Here is an 18,813-nt window from a genome sequence, read left to right on the forward strand (position 1 = left end):
GTTTACACTCTTTGCGTTTGAAGCAAAAGAAAAGTGTAAATAAAATGGCGCGCAACGGTTGTAATTGTGTATAATGATACTTGGTTATTATACACAATATAAACACTTGTATATTTCGTATATAAACACTTGTATATTTCGTATTTTATATAGCGCGACAAAATATAGAACATTTAAAGTTATTTATATATAGGTAATAAAAGATTGATACGAAATATATAAATATTTCAATATTTTATCAGTTTTGAATTTGGCTGAACATGCCTTTAATAAGGAAACCCATGCGATATGCTCATCAAGAAGGGCACACTGATGTTTGCTATTATTCGGGCGAAAAGTAAATAATATATTGCATATATTTATTACTTATGCATATGTATATAATTTGTTACAGAATTATTAATGATAATTATATGTTTGCGATTGTAGGAGAGGACTTATCACTTGTGGATGCGATGGGGATGTTAGGTCCTGGTTAGATTTAATGGATGATGATCCAGCCACTAGTTGCATCTCGGAACAAGCTATTACTGCTATTTCTAAAGTAATTACAATAATTGTAAATTAGTGATAGAAATTATTGATACTTTAATATCCCTAAGAATATTTTGTAAAATTATTTTGAAGATTTTTTAAATAAAAATCAAGTAACTTTATTTCTAACAAAAGTTCTTATTTTTAAGGATGGTAAAATTTTTGTGGGAAATGACAATAATACAGTGCAAATACTTACTTATCCTGACTTGGAAAAGGAAGGGATAGTTACTAGATTTTCAGCACCAGTTTCAGCATTAGCAACAGCAAAAAATAGTAATTTGATAGTATCTGGTGCCTGGTATGTGACATACACAATAAAATTTTTTGTTTATAATACTTGTTTACAGTACTAAATGGACTAGTATTTTTGTAATAACTTAATTTTTTTTTTTTAAGTGATATGCGGATACATGTTACAAATATTAATACATCAGACAGTACAGAATTAGAAGGTCATACAGCGCCTATCTTAGGCTTGTCTCTAGATCCAAAGGAAGAATTTGTGGTAGGTATTATTTTTTATCATTTTATCAATGGTGAAAGAAATATTTTAAATCATTTATATAAAATTAATACTTTTAGGCATCCTCTAGTGCAGATGGATCTATTCGAATATGGAGTATTGAGGAAAAGCGTACTATACATATTTGGAATAATATTGTACCAAAATGTAACTCCTTTTTTACTGCTAAATCATATTGCACGCCTTCTTTTAAATGTACAGATGGGAATTGTCTGGCATATCCATCTAACAAAGATATAGTTGTAGTTGAGAGATTATCCTGGAAGGAATTATATAGATTGAAATATCCTACTTTAAAGACTGTAAGCCATTGATTTAATGCTTCTATTTTATTAGTAATTGATAGTGAATTATTATTTTCTTGTTTTTATGTAGGAGCTTAGCATTTGCAAATTTTCTGAATGTGGTAAACGTATTGCCACTAGTTCACTATATGGAGAAATAATTGTTTGGAATGTAGAAACTAAAGAAGTGATTGGATATCTGGAGCATGAACAAGATACTAAAATCACTGCATTAGTATGGCATATAGATCATTCCAATGAGATTGCATTCTGCGATGCATTGGGAAAACTCGGATGTATTGATGTGGTATGATAATATATTCATGTGTCTATACATATTTTAAGATTTTGTTATATATATTTAGAGTATCTTACAATAATTTTTCAGATAAGTTCTAATAAACCTGAAAATGAAGCGATCAAGAATTCAGAAAAAAATGAAGATGTAGTGGAAAATGATTTTGATTTATTGGACAATGATAATGATGATGGAGAAAATGTGATATCTTTGAACAAAATTAAATCATCTGTTAATCTGGAAGATGATCAAAAAAGTCGTTCTGATGCAGGTTCTGAAAAACTTTCATACAGTACTAAAGCTTTTATGCCCAATGTAAAGTTGCAATCACCTTTCCAACCAGGATCAACACCTTCTCATTTATTATCATATTTCATGGTACAATATAATAATAATGCTTATATTTTTATGTATACTCTTATAATAATTTCCACAGAATTAAATTTAGTTTTTGTACGGCGTTTGTAGATGTGGAATGATGTAGGAATGGTTAGATGTTTTACATCAGAGGATGAGGAAAACTCCAGTATCGAGGTGGAATTTCATGATGCTGCGATTCATCGCAGTATGCATATAAATAATTATTTACGGCATTCTATAGCTGCTTTATCTACTCAAACACTTGCTCTAAGCTGCCCACCTTCTGATGATAGCCCTAGTAAAATTGTTGTGATAGTGTTACAAGGCTAGTTACTTATTATATATATAATTATATATATAAATGATAAAACAAGACAAGTGAAGTTATTTATTTATCAAATAATATTAATCAAATTATTTAATGAATTTTGTTTCATTATGTATATTAGGTTGGGGTTCTGGAAATAAGGAATGGTCTTTAGACCTACCAGAAGGAGAAGAAAGTGAATGTCTAGCAGCTGGTGATAATTTTGTAGCGGTAGCAACATCTAGAAGAAATTTAAGAATATTTATGATAGGAGGAACACAACGTGAAATTTTAGCTTTGCCCGGACCTGTAGTTACAATGAATGGTTTAGGAAATCGTCTTTTGGTAGCTTATCATGCTGGAATTGGTAAGCTTTTATTAACTAACATGATGAGAAATTAATAGTTAATTGTAAATATTTTTTTCTTGTTTGGCAAAAAAAGGTGCAGCAGGCGATCAAAATATAAATCTACTATGGATACAAATACAGAGAGCACACTTACATAGTCAAACTTTAACAGTCCCACTTTCACCAACATCAGAGCTTATGTGGTTGGGATTATCAGATGCTCATTCTCCTGTTGTAGTGGATTCTGATGATATCGTCAGAATATACAATAAGAGATCTTGTCAATGGAGAGTGCTATGTGATACAAATATACAAGTAATGCAAATTGCTAATGAATTTTTCATAATACAATGTATATAACTAAAAATTCTGTTTTAGGATAAAGGTAAAGCCGATCACTATTTCGTAATTGGTGTAAGTGAACAAGAACGGAATATACGATGTATCCTTTGTAAAGGGAGTTATTATCCACCGACAATTCCGCTGCCGATAATCACTGAGGTATCTTTTTCTGCACCTCTTTGCGAACCAGAATCCGAGAAAACTAAGGAAGAACGTAAACTGTGGGAGATAGGAACCAATCCATCGGATGAAACTGAAGCGTTATTAACTCTAATAGCAGTAAGTACTAAGCAGTAGTAGTTCATTTCTGTTCTAATACTCTTGAGTATAGCTTTACTCTTATATTTGTTGATATTTTATTTCTTTCAATCAGCTTGCCTGTAGAAGCAATTTGGAATATCGTGCAGTGGATATTTGTGAACAAATAGCATCAACAAAAGTGATAGATTTGGCTATACGATATGCCCTGCGTGTGTCTAAAACGGCATTGGCAAAGAAATTGGAAACGATTGCTGATACAAAATTTGATTCTAAAGATTCAAAAGAAGAGGAAGAAGAGACGGAAAATTACCAAGATAATTTTACAAGCAATGATGATTCTAGTATTAATAATCAAGAAGACAATGATGTGCTCCTACCATCTATTAAAAAACCGGAGATAGAGATCAAACCACTGGCCATGAGTCAAACATTAAAAAGAGTAAATCCATTTTTAAAAGCTGGAAATTCATCTTTATCACCAAAAGGTAAATAATTTTTATATTTAATTTTTATATTTTGCTTTTTATACTGGAAATATTTACTTATTTTCACATTATATATAGGTTTAGCTGGTTTGAATAGTTTACCAGAAAAACCCCAGAAATCTGTAAAAACTGTGCCTATTAAACCGAAATCAAAGACTGAATCTAGGAAAGAATCATTTGTTACTTGGTATGCCAAAAATAGAAAAAATCTGCAGGAAGAATTCCCTGAAATAAATGTCGTCGAATTAACTAAAATTGGTTTAACGCGTTACAAAGAGGAGACATCGAACTCAAATAACGCGGATAGCGCGGTTGAATCTTCAGAACTTAATAAAAAACGAAAATTATCGAGTCCAGATAATGATCATAGTAACGAAGCAAAACGATCTTTGAGCAGCAAACTCAGCCAATTCGCATTCGACAAGTAAAATTTTATTCTCTTGGTTATGAAAATTTTTGTAACTCTAATAACCACAAATCTTAGCAATTTAATGAGAATAAAAGAAATTCATTGGATTCTCGAATGAATAAGAGTCTGAAAAAATATCGGACTGTTTATTTTTTACATTTTTATATATATCTCAAAAAGTTTTCTCGATAAATATATGCAAAAAATTTTTGTAAAATGTATGTAAAGAAATCCAGTGAACTCTTTTGTTTGCAGAGTTTTAAAATCAATATGTAATATTAATCTTTATTAATCATTAATATTTAAAAGTTTTTTTGGTATTAATTAATATCAAATATAAGAACATCTTATTGTATTTATGTTATTACTTATATAAAAATTGTAAAAAGGTGCATTGTGCTAGGAATATAGTCTACAGAGCTCCGTTACTTCTAAGTATAATACATATTGCACAAATCTCTTTATAACAAGATCAGATCAACTATCTGTCAAATAAAAAGAAGTATTAATGCGCAATAAATAGATAATGATCGGGTGTGTATTCGTGTCTTGAATTTTTCGTCTTTGATTTCACCCGTCTTACTTTTCTTGTCGATAAGGTAGAATGGCAAAACTTAAGATCTGTTTTTAGTTCGCTTCGGTCTCTCGTGCACTCGACACGGAAATTTACGGAGACAGAGATCGTGTCATTTTGTGACCTGAAAGTAAATTTGCAGTTGGCGAAAAGAAAGTATAGCGATCGGCCAAAACGATGAAAGGTAAGTCGATTTGGCTGACGCGAATCTGCGTAAATTATTTATTTTCGAAACTTGATCGGAAGGCGAGCGCACTAAATATATGTTAAAATAGTCCGTGTATGCATGACACACGTGTACTCCGAATTGCATCACCGCTATGTAACACTGTGTACCTAATTTTCATAGGCCCATATTCTGAATCCTCTTTTATCGATAAAAGTGCTCCTAAAAGCGGCCTGTAGCCAATCAGAAGGCTTATATGCCACTTTTAGAGGCACTTTTATCGATAAAAGAGAATTCAGAATATGGGCTAAAATGTATAATTTAGCGGAAAATCAAATATGTGTCGCTGTTAATCATCCGATTCACAACTTTATATGTAATTCATCGATGATAACGTCAAGAAATCTATGTCACGATCTATTTCTTCTCTTTTCAAGTTTTTTCTTCTTTATATAGAGGATGCGCTCTTTTTACCTGTAACTCCAATTCTTATTTTAATTTAGGAAACATTTTATTACCAATTTTATGTACAAATTTATAAAGACGAAAACATAATTCGAATTAAAAGTATGTGTTGTATATATTTTCTAAAAATATGTTGTTTTATATTTTCCGAAGTAGATTACTCCTTTATACGAAAATAAAATATTACACTCTTAATTGCTTTTCCTTAATATACGTAATGTCAATTGCATTGAATGCTTGGACATCGCAAAAAAAGTTCTTATATATAATTGTTGATCAAATACATTTAGATGAACTAACAATTATAATATAGCATATTATTATATATTGTCATATCGCGTATTATACTCAACATTATAATACGTGCTGATAACATAAAACGTTAATGACATTTTAATGATAATAACACATTATAATATGTCATTAAGACGTTTTTAGACGTTATCATGTTTGTTGGGTATTTAATAGATGATGTACATATATTTTTCTATATATATTTAAATTACAAATTTAAATGTATTTTCGATTATTATCAAGGAAAAACGAGATCTTTTATTAATCGTTTTGCTATAAATAATTGAAAAAACTAATTTTGTACCAAAAAATGACAAAATTTACATAAATTGCTCACCTATATTTTTGCACGTCAAATATTTATTTCATACATTTTACAGCAAATAATCATCCGTTTAATTGTGATTCTTAATATTAAAAAAATTGACCGAGGAGAGAATGCAACGTGACGTCGAGAAAAATTGGCGCGAAATGGGTAATCAATGTTATATTATCTATCTGCAATATTTATTGTTTTAATGTTGTTTTGAAAGAACAATAATGTTTATTATTAATTGATATTAATATTTTGATTTACAATGTGTTTCGATTGCACGCTTTTTTAATCCATGGATAAGGAGAGCACCTGATTGCTATTAATTTTGCTTGGAAGAGATATAGTATGAAAAGAATTATGAGTCACACAAATAATAAAATAGATAATAATAAAGTAGAATTATGAGTCACACAAATAATAAAATAGATAATAATAAAGTAGAATTTATTCGTGTAATTTCAGATATTAAGGAGTTATGCCTATTATAGTCATAAAAGTAAAAAAAAACCGGGGCTTTTTCAATGTCGGTGAGCAAGATTTCGAAGACCGTTATATCGATTTGTTTAAAGTTTTACAGGCTTCTACATATAAAAACTTAGTAGATGAACGAAGGATTTCTTTTTTAATAAATACTTTTTTTTGCTTAAATAAAAAAATGAACAATTTTTAAGTCGAAAAAAAATATCTTAGTGTCAAATGGTTGCACTGAAAAAATGGTATTCTCAACTTAAGAATATGCCACTTATCTTTAGTATATATTCTAAAGATAAGTGGCATATTCTTAAGTTGAGAATACAATTTTTTCAGTGTGCCATTTTGTCCCAAAACAATTTTTCAATTAATCCTTCGTTCATCTACTAGACAATTTCATACATTAACTACAGTTTGTCGAATTTTTGATCAGATGAATTAAGCACTACTCATCGCGCAGCGCTTTTTAAAAAACAATATCCGGGAGAATAATTATAACTTTTACATTTTTTAATATTTTATTTAAAAATATATATATAATAACATCCTTAATATTTGTACTTTCGAATAAAAATTTATTTGTAAAAAAATTATTACACTTTTAAAAAAAAAATTCCCAAACATCATACTTTTTTCGGCCTGACTAGGCATAACTCCTTAAATTATCTGGCAATGAAATCTTTAGATCAAATAGATCAAATTCTTTCATTATTCAAAAATTTAGTACAAAGTATTTTCCTCGTAAAATAGAAGACTCGCGTCTATAATATGCATGTATCACATAGACTACGTCTGCATTTCTCATTATGTACACACACGACCGTGATGTATATACGACTATATATTTTGCTTACCTTGTATAAGCTTACTCATTTACATTGAATGTTTTGCAAGTATCTCCTATGTGCTCCTATGATGACAAAGAGAGGAAGAGAGAGATGCATATGAATGAAATAAAGTTTAAATTCTTTTCAAAGATTTAATTGTTGCACATTCTTGTATCAAAAACGATCATAAAAAAAAATTCGAATGTATTAAAATTGTCTTACACAATCATGCAGATATTAATTTCTTAATACATATTAAATTCAGACTGTGCAAACTAGATTTAAATATTTTTGCCGAAACTTACATAACTGCATGGAAATCGCAATATTAATATTAATATTAATGTGACAAATTCGTCAAAGTGTCATTTATTATTTTTATATATTAAGTAATTACATGTTTTAAAACTCAAGTCTCAATAATATTTTCGTAATATATCTTAATTTTCTATTATGAATATTTCTTTTGTTATTTATCGTTATCTAGCTATATTTACTACATTATAATTTATGATGAGTAATTTAAATTGTATTCATAATATTTTTCATTTTAAATTTCTCTCAGAAAGCAATAAAAAACAAGCACCAATATAATCTATACACAATTTTTTTTAAATGAAATCATGACATCGAGATTAAAACATCTTGCTGAAAATGAGGATAATCCATGTATAATGTCAAGATTTTACATATATAGTACGTATATAGTAAGAATATAGTAAGTATATAGTACGAATATAGTAAGTATATAGTACGTATATATTACGTATATAGTAAGAAAATAAAAAGCGGTTAATTTTCTTAAATGAAGAACGTTTTATAAAGTTTATATAACAATAAAGGAATCAATTTTATATACATATATGTGAATAGCTAATTCGCAAAAAGTTTTTGAGAATTTTTTAACTTTGTTGAAATATATAATGTCAATTTTCAAGTTATGAAATACTGATCTAAATAATTCTTTTGTGGTTTCGAAAACTTGATACACTAAGATTTCACGCGCAAGGCAACAGCTATTATTACAGTCTGCATGTGTTTTATGATGTCAGATATACCGCTGATACGACATATACCGTTATTGCAACACAGGAATGCACTTCTGTCGCCGCATGCTGTCGTGCTGTTGCGCAGTACAATGACATCTGTAATTATGTTATGTTAGGTAATATAGATCCGATTTAATCATTCAAAGAGTTTTTATAGCTCTGATAGCGGTTTATTGTGTAAAGAACAGTGGTAAAAAATGTTAAAAGTTTTATTTAATGTATTTTGGATTGGAATATAGAGAAATAAATTGGAAATAAATTAGAAATAAATGAGATTTTATTAATTTGATAAGTAATTAAAAGCATGATAAATTTACTCTCTTGCTCTCTCTCTCTCTTTCTTTTAAAAAATGATATATATGATAATAATAATAATAATATGATAATAATTATTTTTCCACGAATCTATGTTGCTGGCATCTTTCAAAAAAATTGCAAATGCTTTCTACAATTTTTTAATTGCAGTATTTTTTGAAGAGTACAATGAATATGATAAAAAAGTCAATGAGATTAAAAGTCTTGTCAAATTTAATATTTCTAAAATAGAACAAATTTTATTAATATATTAATTACTTTTAATATTATAATTTTAATATTAATAATATTAATAAATATTAAATATTATTAATTGCTTTTTACATTCGCATTTTTAATAGCTATCTAACGTTTTTTGATTGAAAAAGTAATATTTACTAAAAGAATCAGAATTATTATCAATTATATTATTACTTTAGAAGTATTATGTCTTATTATCAGATTTATGAAACTTGCAGTTAGAATCCAATGTAATCGAACATGCGATAAAGCTAACATTGAAATATTATTAATTCATTGTTTCGCATATCTTCTGCTTATTATCAAGTGATAAGTAAATGATTAAAAAAGTCAATTTTAGATTGGCAAGTGCATAAAATAGTTTTGTATATACGCTAATACATTTTGTAAAACATGCTGTTTTGTATTTTAACGAATAACTTTGTAGTAACATAATTGCATATATGTTTAAATATATTTTCTTGCTTTATATATCAAGTATTATGCATATATATTTTCTTTTATTTAGGTCTCATACCATTGGACATCGTTCAAGAAGCCATGGGATCTATGGGTCCATGGCACATCGTGATCGCGGTGGCAATCTCTCTCGTCAAATTTCCGGTAGCTTGGCATCAACTTTCTATCGTATTTCTTGCTCCGCCTACCAATTTCTCATGCATTGCGCCATTATCAGTAACTAATGAGTCTATGATAATGAAATGTGCAATTGATATCGGAAACGGCACTGTAGAAAAATGTACAGACTTCAAATATGATAAACGAATATTTCGAGAAACCATTATAACGCAAGTAAGTTATAATTGTTGATATTCTCTTTCTTTCTCTCTTTTAATATTAATATTTCATTAATTAATTGCGTATATATTCATTAATAATTTGCGAAAATGTTCCAAGCGAAGCAATAAAGAGATACGTGTTAAATTGTATTTTAATGTTTTCAGTGGGACTTAATATGCGATAGAGAACAATTGGCAAATTTTGCACAATCTTGCACAATGTTCGGTGTGCTTATTGGCAATTTAATTTTTAGTACAATGGCCGATAGGTATTTACACAACTATAATTTGAAAAATGACTATAATTTAAATTGGTCGATATCAAATATACTAACATAACTATACTTTTTCAATATTAATATCGATATACGTATTTTTATATAGAATTGGACGAAAAAAACCGTTGATGATTGCAATCGCGTTGCAATCGGTAACTGGATTCGCGAGTGCATTCGCACCGTGGTACGAATTGTTTTTAATATTGAAATTCATATGTGCTGTAGCCACTGGTGGAACGATGCTCGTTAGTTTTGTTTTACGTAAGTCGGACACAATAAAAAATTATGATACAATTATTTGTGCAACTTATCAGTTCATTAATCACGCAGTTATGGAGATTACTGGAATTGAATGGCGATCGATCATGTCGGTTCTGTTCCACGTGCCGTTTCTACTTGGACATTTAATGAATCCCTTAATATCTTATTTGATACGCACATGGTCTGGTTTTCAAATGGCTGTCTCGATACCATCAATTTTCTTACTAACGTATTACTGGTACGTACATAAATTATGTATGAGTTGTTGTAAACTAGAATAAGAATTGGTTTCAGTAAAATCGAAAGACTCGCCAATTTTATTAATTCCAGTAAATCAATTATTAAGATACGTTTCGCAAAATAGGATTATTCCAGAATCACCAAGATGGTTACTAGCCATGGGCAAGCCGAGACAAGCAGAACGGATTTTGTTAAAAGCTGCCGAACGAAATAAGATATCGATAGAAAATGTGAAATTAGCTCTTGAAACTTACGAGAGTCAAGGAGCAAATCGAGTTACGAAGAGCAAGGAAAAATATAATATCACGCATTTATTTAGAACTCCGAATCTGAGACTGAAGACTATATGCGTGAGCATCAACTGGTTCGTTTGCGGTATCTGTTTCTTCGGATTGGCACAATACATGGGTCATCTCGACGGCGATATATTTATCAACGTCGCAGTTTCTGGTAATCCGACAGTATTCTATGATTAAATAAAAAAATTTGGTGTTTGCATATTGATTAAACATTTATGAGATTTACAGCTGCCATGGAATTACCTGGGACTGTAATAGTTCTGTTTCTGATATCACGAGTTTCCCGTTTAAAAATCTTGATAGGAGGGAATATTCTGTCCGGTATTAGCTTACTTTTGATAACTCTGATAACCAATGCAAGCGCTCGGATATTTTTAGCCTCGTTAGGCCTTGTGGGTATGGCAATTAGTTTTCCCACGGTATATTTATATAGCAGTGAAGTATTTCCGACTGTCGTAAGAAATATTGGCGTTGGCTTGGGAAGTATTTCTGCCAGAATTGGAAGTATAATCGCACCATACATTGCTACAATGGTTTGTCACATTTATAAATAAAAATCGTTTTATGTTCCTGAAGATTAAAGAAATGAAATAATTCACAGGGAACTATTCAACCTTGGCTGCCTCCGGTAATATTTGCCATAGGACCAGTACTAGGCGCTGTACTCTGTTTATTTTTACCAGAAACGATGAACTGTGAATTACCAGAGACAATAGAAGATGGTGAAAACTTTGGAAAGTATGCACTCTGTAAGATAATTCCATCAATCTTATAATTTTGCTAATACAATTCTTTTACACGTAAATATTCTATTTTTCAGGAAAAAACCTAAAGCAAATACATCAATATAATTATGTGCAAAATTGTATTGATGAATTGTACAATAATTTTTATAACTGTAATTCTGTATAATTCGAATATTATACAGAAATATGTTACAAACAATTTTATTCAATCAGTTGTTCTATCATTATATCTGTCATTAAATTATTTATTCTAACAACTCTAGTGTTTATGCAAAAAAATCAGAGACTGATAATTTGTTACATTTTTTTAAATATTATAATGCTGAAATTATACTTAAAGAAAGAGAGATAAAAAGAGAAGGAATAATTTTTACATTTTACAATTATTATTATTCTGTATGTATGTTATATGATATACTGATATTTTTCATGTAATTCAAATTTTACATAAAAATTGTATATTTTCGTAATTTACATTATTTACATTATTAATTTATAATGCATGATTTCACAAAACTGTTCATTATCACTTTTTAATGCTAAATTATTAAAGACAAATTTTTTACAATTAATATACATGTTTTTTGAGATTCGAATATAAAGCAAAATATATTGTTTATTTATTGCTGTAATATCTAATTAATATATACAATTAATATTATAACATACAATAGGATCTATTGTTTTGTATTTTTAATATACTTTCTGTATTTATGTTACAGATTTAATGAAAAATATGATTATATATCACATATATATAATCGTAATATTAATGATCAAATTATCAAAAATATTTCATTATTAATGTTCAAAATTTTATCAAGTTTGTTTATAATTTTACAATGTTGTTTATTAGAACATTATTACTTCTACATAATAATTGTATGCAATTGTAAAAAATGTATTTTGTTCTACTAGTTATTCATACATATCTTATAAAAAAAATATATATATAGAAATTAAAAATAAGTCGAAGCATATATCTCTTATATTAAAAGTGAATGTGATGAAATTTTCATATCGTGAGACTTTATCATTCACAAAAATTGTAATTTTCATTGTAATGACATATTTATATATAAAAAGGAAATAATAAATAGGATCATAAATCAACCTTTTAAGAAGTTCATATGTCAGTATTGATGCATATAGGTAGGTTCGCTCCAGATTTTTCAGAAAAAGATGCAAAGTTTAAATATATGACGTTGATATCAGATAACACTCTCTCCTTCATTTAACTTGTTTGACCCAAATAAAGTGCTTTGGTGGGTAACACATTTACTACATCATTGGTACGTTTATGCACAGCGTCAATCATATGATTGCCATACTTAACGGTATTACTTAACGATCCTAACCAGGAGGATACAAGGCTCTTTGAAGCTATCTTTGAAGATGGCAAGTTACATGTTGTACCTAAAACATTATTCTCTTGTCATATGAGATATTAAGATTTTATATTGTTCTTTGAATAATATAATTTTTATAAGAAAAATTGTATACGCGAGACAAAAGTGAAATAAAACTTGCCTATCAGAAACTTGATGATCGCTTCATTTACGGCGGTTGGTTTTTCTTGATGTGGAAAATGTTGCGCCTCTGATATGATCTTAACCCTGGATACCTCTACATGTTCAGCACTTTGAATGATACTCTCTATCGTTACAAAAGGATCCATATTTCCGACTATTAGCAGTGTTTTGCTATCAATTTGTGCATCATTATCTATATTCAATCTTGTAAATGGAAGATTGCGATAATAATTAATTGGTCCTGTCCAGTCCTCTATGAAACATTATTTAATATGGAATTTAATTTAATTTAACTTTAATATAATTTTAATATGGTCTTTAAATATGGAAAACGTCAAGACAAAAGAATAACACGCGTGTCATAGGAGAGACCAGTTCTTAATAGCTAAGATTATTTTTACCTTTTCTGCTGAAGGCATATTTATACGCCTCAATATAGTTTTTCTCTGTGCCATTCTGAGATATTTGAAGATGCTGAAATATCTCGTTAATAATAGATAAATCTTCTTTAAGCACATCTATCTCTGGTAGAAATGGTAATCTACTAAAATGTATCCATCTGCAAAATCACATTATTTGCCATATACATATAATTTCACACATTTTAAAAAGCATTTTGATGAAAGCATTTATACAAATTTTTAACCACAAATATAAATATAAATATATAGCAATAAATATAAATATCGAAGAAATACTTACTTTTCATCTAACGTGGAATTTCTCGATACTCTGTTCCAATAGAAATTAGGATGTGGGCTCGAAATGACAACAAATTTATAAATGAGTTCTCCATATAAAGCGACTATGTACCATCCCAGAAGACCTCCTAAATCATGACCGATTATGCTACATGTTTTCACACCGAAAGTCAACACAAATTGCTTTAACTCATTTATTAAAATTTCGACTTTGTAAGATCGTTTGTTCAACGGTTTATCGCTATCGCCAAATCCCTTTAAATCTATAGCCACTACCCTAGAATAAGAAAATTGATGTAATATATATATTAATATATTATATAGTGTATTATATAGTGTATTTCAGTATTTTATAAATTATAGAACCTGAAATGTTCTGCGAGATGTGGAATTTGTTCTCTCCAAGATAACCAGCAATCCGGAAATCCATGTAATAATAACACGAGTGGTTTACTTTTATCTCCCGCTTCTACATAATGAAATTTAACACCCTGTGTGAAAGAAAAGTGTCAAAAGTATCAACTAACAAAAAGAAATTGTTATTTTGTTTTTAAAATTTAGAAATGACATACATATATATATATATATATATATATATATATATATATATACCAGCAAACACCAAGTAACAGTTATATAACTGTTAGTTATAATTTCCTACTCAACAATATAACTGTTACATGTTATATAACTGTTATGTGTTAGATAACAATTATATTGTTGAGTAGGAAATTATAACTAACAATTATATAACTGTTACTTGGTGTTTGCTGGGATACGTACAAAAATACGCGCACGTGTCTTTTTTAAAACAGCAAACTTTATAAATGCGAGAACTTTTTCTTACAGAATTACGTCCCGTGATACATGATTTAATGCAAATACGATAATGATATTATTGTAATTATGATAGTAAAACATGTAAATATCAAGAAATGATTAAATTACATCAGACTCTCATAAAAAAAGAAGCTTTCTCTTATGATTTATAATTTTCTCTTGTGACAGATGGAATTTTCCGTCTTTGTGCTTTCTAGATTAAACAATAATTTGATATCGTCGCATTTTTTAAATTTGCCGATAAAAAGACAGACGATTAACTCTTATTGTCGATTGCAATATTTTTTAATTGAACTGCACTTGTTGTTTAATAAACGCTAATTATTGTGAAGAAATTTACAATATCCGACGACTAATAATGTATTCGAAAATATATTGTAAAATTTCTTTACAAATCATTATGGTAATGATAGCTTATTGTTATAATAAAACAATTATCATTTTATGTATTATATGTGCACACAGTGCACAATGTTTATCGAACTTTTCCACAATGTTTATCATTTTCCTGTGCACGTTTATATATCAAACCACACTTACATCTGTCTCGATAATTATTATCAGAATTTATAACGGATTGTGTTAAAAAAGAAACAAAAATTTGCGTATTAAATTAAGAATAACTGTTTATCATTATGTAGGTTGTGCAACATGTTATTCTTTAACATTCGAGTGTCATATGCACTTGATATCATAAAATGAGGCTGTATAGAGTGACACGCTGAATTTATATCAATTCGCAATTAAGAGAATTATAATTAAAACTACTCCATATATTAATATTAATCCAAATTTTTGAATATCTAAGATGGTGAAACAATATACATATCTTGGACTCATATCATTAAATGGTTGAAGACAAGACAGTTTGTTACAAGAATGGAATAAATTTATAATTTACAAAAAAGTAAATAATAAAATAATTAAAAAGAAATCTCTTTCTTGCTTTCTCTTATTAAATTGATAAACTGATTTGTTTTTACATAAAGTTCTTCAATTATATTACAAAATTCAATATTTCTAGAAATATATCGAGGAACAACTTTAAAGAGATATGAACAATTTCGAATGTAGCCTGTGTTGAACTTATCATATCGCTAGTTATCAAAGGTCAAGTAATATTTCGCGCTGGTATCTTGTACATAGTATTTATTTACGTCATTCGGTCATTACACATGCATGGTATATATGATCTATATAGAAATCTATATATTCTCCCACCTTGATTTTCACGTAGGAATGCGTGCCGAAGCTGTTATCGACCAGACACGGCGGCGGCTGGTCCCGCTGTCGCAGCATGAAGAACTTCTTGGGATCCCATATCCATTTGAAAAATCGTTTAATTATTAGGTATATACCGTAGGTAAAAGATAGGAAGTGCAGCTTGATCGTTTCGGACGTCGATGCGCGTACGATCTTGTCATTTGCGGCGATCATGATCAGTATGACCAAGAATTAATAAAATCTACGCAGAAGTTGAGCGAAAACCTGTTATTCCTTGTAACGGCACTCGAGATGTCTTCTGTACAAACAATAGCCTCGAACGATAGACTGCTATGTGTGTACGCAGGCTGCTGACACGTGCGTGTCGTCACGTGGGCAAATCAGAGAATGACACTACGTTACAAATGATACCCGATGCAGAAACTTTTTTCGTATTTTTTTCAAAGATGAATATAATCAAATACACAGCACTCATAGAATGACAGTTGCTAATTGTACACTGCTTGAACACATACAATATTTTTCCTATTTTTTAACGTAATATCTGTAATTGCGAGATAGTATATATATTTCTAAATTGTCAAATATTTTTAATCATTTTATATTTTCGACTATTTTATTCTAACACAATCTGTCAAATTCTGAAACACAGCAATACTGATAATGAAATATTAATCGTACTCGAAGAACACGATGTTACTGATAGATATGAAACAGCATATCCTGATCACATGTGATTTTGATGCATTACACTCTCGCGAAGTGATGTAACGAAACTCAGAATGTAGATGTGATATCTAGCGCTTCACAAAGTTCACTGGTATCTACGTGATTCATAAACTGTCGCGGTAGTGGAGAGAATATCACTGATCGAATTTTTTGAACTGAAAGGCCATCGTGTGACAGGTCCAATCTTTTCATTAGTCCTCGACGGAAAAGTACATTTCTGAAAATGTTTTGTGCTGCATAACGTGTTCTAGAATTTCCAATGGTTCACCTCAATGACATTTTTTCTTCATAAACAGATCTCGATATCTATAGACTAATACAAGAGAATGTCTATCGAATTCCGCTTCTTCGCGCAAATTAGTGTAATTATTCTGCAAAGAATAAAGTAGAAAATTATTAAATTAATGTAAATTATTCTCTCATTTCCCTAAATAACATTATTTTCAAGGAATTGTCAAGAAATTATAAAATATATTGGAATAAAAATTACTACATGTTAAGAATTTAATTTTGCATTGACGTAGCAAAATAAACTCGCAAAATATAACCTTTCTACATCCTTAGTTTCACTTTAATCCGTCAGTTTCAATTTAATTCATTTAATTTTTGATATTTTTGAGATATATTTTTTGGATTAAAATTATCTACATTTTTTTTATAGACTTACATAAATTATATATACAAATTACACATAAATTGCATATAAATATAATATACAAATAAAATAACGCTTTTTTCTCTATATCAAATATGATATTCTCCTCATTATTATTTAAAAAAAATATAAGTCAACGTAATTAATAATCCTACTTATTATTTATCGCAGATCGAAAAATGTAATAGCGATTTGTATAAAACATATATAATATATATAATGCTATATATTATATAATTAAACATATATAAATAAAACATTAAATATTAAATAAAACATATAACATATATAATGCTATATATTATATAATTATAATATGACATACGACCTCTGAAGCTCCATTTGAGAAATATTTTATTGTCTCTAAATTCTCTCGAATAATTTTCTTGCCTTCGTTTCGATCCATTACATTCGTTTACTAACAGTTTCTTGTTCTTTACTGCTTTGCTTCGTGGAAAGAAGAAAACAGCTTTGAATTGTCAACCGTTGTTGAACTATGGACTTGTACCCGTGCTATCTCATTTTAATCTATTCTAATCTAACTCACGTAATGTATAGCATACATATGTGTATGTGACGTATAGTAGTATAGTAGTATAGTAGTGTAATAATCTTTATCTGCGATTTTGAAATATGTAAAAATAATAATTATGAGCAGCCCCGACTCACACATTTTGTAATCTAAATAATCAACACTTCTATATGGAACATGATTTCCAATTCAAATTTTATATGTTCTTTTTGTTTAGATATTACTAATGGTAATATTTCTGAATTATAAAAAAATTAAAATCTTTTATTTAAAATTAAAAAATGTCATTTTATCAATAAAATAAGACTCTGGCATCCTCTTAAATTTTGTTTTATCGATAGAGTTTGTATGCAGAAAAGAAACACACTCATTTATTGTCAATAGATAATTTAGTGGCAGTTGATCATCGACAATAATTTATACCGCACTTATTTATCGACAATAGATAATCATCAAACAATTTAAAATAAATATTATGTCATAATATTTCGAAACAAGAACACTATCTCTCTGCATAAAATATAGATTTTCGCGAAACCTGTGCAAAAAGATTGGCAGCGGTGGGATTCGAACCCACGCCTCCGAAGAGACTGGTGCCTTAAACCAGCGCCTTAGACCGCTCGGCCACGCTACCAGTTGTTGTAGAGTTATTCCGTAGTTCTATTTTCATATATGTCTATTGTAATTCTTTTCAAATTAAGAATCCAATGAAGAAATGAAATAAATTTGTAATTTCTGTTGTTTGTAAACTCTGTTTTAAATATAAAGTAAATTGGGATCGCCAATAAGATTTTTATTTCACTTCTTTAAAATCCTTCAATTTGTGAAATTGGATAAGTTTTCTTACAAACATCTACATGTCAGAGAATGTCTACTCGAGAATTCGCGAAACAATCGATGCTAAAAATAACTCTAAAGTTGACTTGTAAACAATCTATCAATGATAAGAAAATACACAATCGATCCTAGTTCTTTCATCTGGTTAAAAATGGTTAGAAGCTCACTAATTATAGATTATATTATTAGGCTGCGTTCGGAAACATCACCCGAGTGTATCCGGGTATCATTTTATCCTTGTTTAACATTCGGTGAACAACAAGGATAAAATGATACCCGGGGGCACTC

At 29.0% G+C, this 18,813-nt stretch overlaps 3 protein-coding genes and 1 non-coding gene across 8 annotated transcripts; 2 read left to right on the top strand and 2 right to left on the bottom strand.

The window, feature by feature from the left end:
* Nucleotides 1-52: 52 nt before the first annotated feature.
* Nucleotides 53-4,709, top strand: LOC145976510 (WD repeat and HMG-box DNA-binding protein 1). The gene is made up of 13 exons (XM_083107650.1): nucleotides 53-337; nucleotides 430-544; nucleotides 684-835; nucleotides 934-1,042; nucleotides 1,120-1,362; nucleotides 1,436-1,651; nucleotides 1,733-2,020; nucleotides 2,111-2,327; nucleotides 2,452-2,676; nucleotides 2,753-2,973; nucleotides 3,037-3,279; nucleotides 3,374-3,746; nucleotides 3,825-4,709. The coding sequence occupies exons 1-13, from the start codon at nucleotides 261-263 to the stop codon at nucleotides 4,172-4,174; spliced, it is 2,829 nt and encodes a 942-aa protein (XP_082963776.1). The 5' UTR covers nucleotides 53-260; the 3' UTR covers nucleotides 4,175-4,709.
* Nucleotides 4,710-4,757: 48 nt separating this feature from the next.
* LOC145976511 (organic cation transporter protein-like) lies at nucleotides 4,758-11,949 on the top strand. Of its 2 annotated transcripts, XM_083107651.1 has the most exons (10): nucleotides 4,758-4,913; nucleotides 6,035-6,129; nucleotides 9,381-9,664; nucleotides 9,817-9,920; nucleotides 10,036-10,190; nucleotides 10,260-10,428; nucleotides 10,555-10,880; nucleotides 10,958-11,262; nucleotides 11,331-11,467; nucleotides 11,550-11,949. In XM_083107651.1, exons 2-10 carry the CDS (start codon nucleotides 6,093-6,095, stop codon nucleotides 11,578-11,580), a joined length of 1,548 nt encoding a protein of 515 aa, XP_082963777.1. In that variant the 5' UTR covers nucleotides 4,758-4,913; nucleotides 6,035-6,092; the 3' UTR covers nucleotides 11,581-11,949. The 2 variants fall into 2 exon arrangements, with proteins under 2 accessions (XP_082963777.1, XP_082963778.1); XM_083107652.1 differs by lacking the exon at nucleotides 6,035-6,129 and having other exon boundaries at nucleotides 4,761-4,913.
* LOC145976512 (epoxide hydrolase 4) lies at nucleotides 10,626-17,714 on the bottom strand. 4 transcript variants are annotated; one of them, XR_014440259.1, is made up of 9 exons: nucleotides 17,485-17,714; nucleotides 15,770-16,872; nucleotides 14,075-14,199; nucleotides 13,710-13,985; nucleotides 13,409-13,566; nucleotides 13,006-13,260; nucleotides 12,590-12,891; nucleotides 10,973-11,476; nucleotides 10,626-10,896 (listed from the first exon to the last, which is right to left on the bottom strand). XR_014440259.1 is itself a non-coding variant. In XM_083107654.1 (8 exons), the coding sequence occupies exons 3-8, from the start codon at nucleotides 15,983-15,985 to the stop codon at nucleotides 12,710-12,712; spliced, it is 1,212 nt and encodes a 403-aa protein (XP_082963780.1). In that variant the 5' UTR covers nucleotides 15,986-16,316; nucleotides 16,454-16,872; nucleotides 17,485-17,714; the 3' UTR covers nucleotides 11,917-12,709. The 4 variants fall into 4 exon arrangements, 3 of the variants coding, with proteins under 3 accessions (XP_082963780.1, XP_082963781.1, XP_082963779.1); XM_083107654.1 differs by lacking the exons at nucleotides 10,626-10,896; nucleotides 10,973-11,476 and having other exon boundaries at nucleotides 11,917-12,891; nucleotides 15,770-16,316; nucleotides 16,454-16,872; XM_083107655.1 differs by lacking the exons at nucleotides 10,626-10,896; nucleotides 10,973-11,476 and having other exon boundaries at nucleotides 11,917-12,891; nucleotides 17,547-17,714.
* A 526-nt stretch (nucleotides 17,715-18,240) lies between these two features.
* Trnal-aag (transfer RNA leucine (anticodon AAG)) lies at nucleotides 18,241-18,322 on the bottom strand. The gene has a single exon. It is a non-coding gene; the product is annotated as a tRNA-Leu (tRNA).
* Nucleotides 18,323-18,813: the final 491 nt, after the last annotated feature.

Source organism: Camponotus vicinus, unplaced genomic scaffold (assembly GCF_025532165.1).
Source record: "Camponotus vicinus isolate PSW18456_S1 unplaced genomic scaffold, iyCamVici1.0 SCAF_9, whole genome shotgun sequence".
Taxonomy (NCBI): Eukaryota; Metazoa; Arthropoda; class Insecta; order Hymenoptera; family Formicidae; genus Camponotus; species Camponotus vicinus.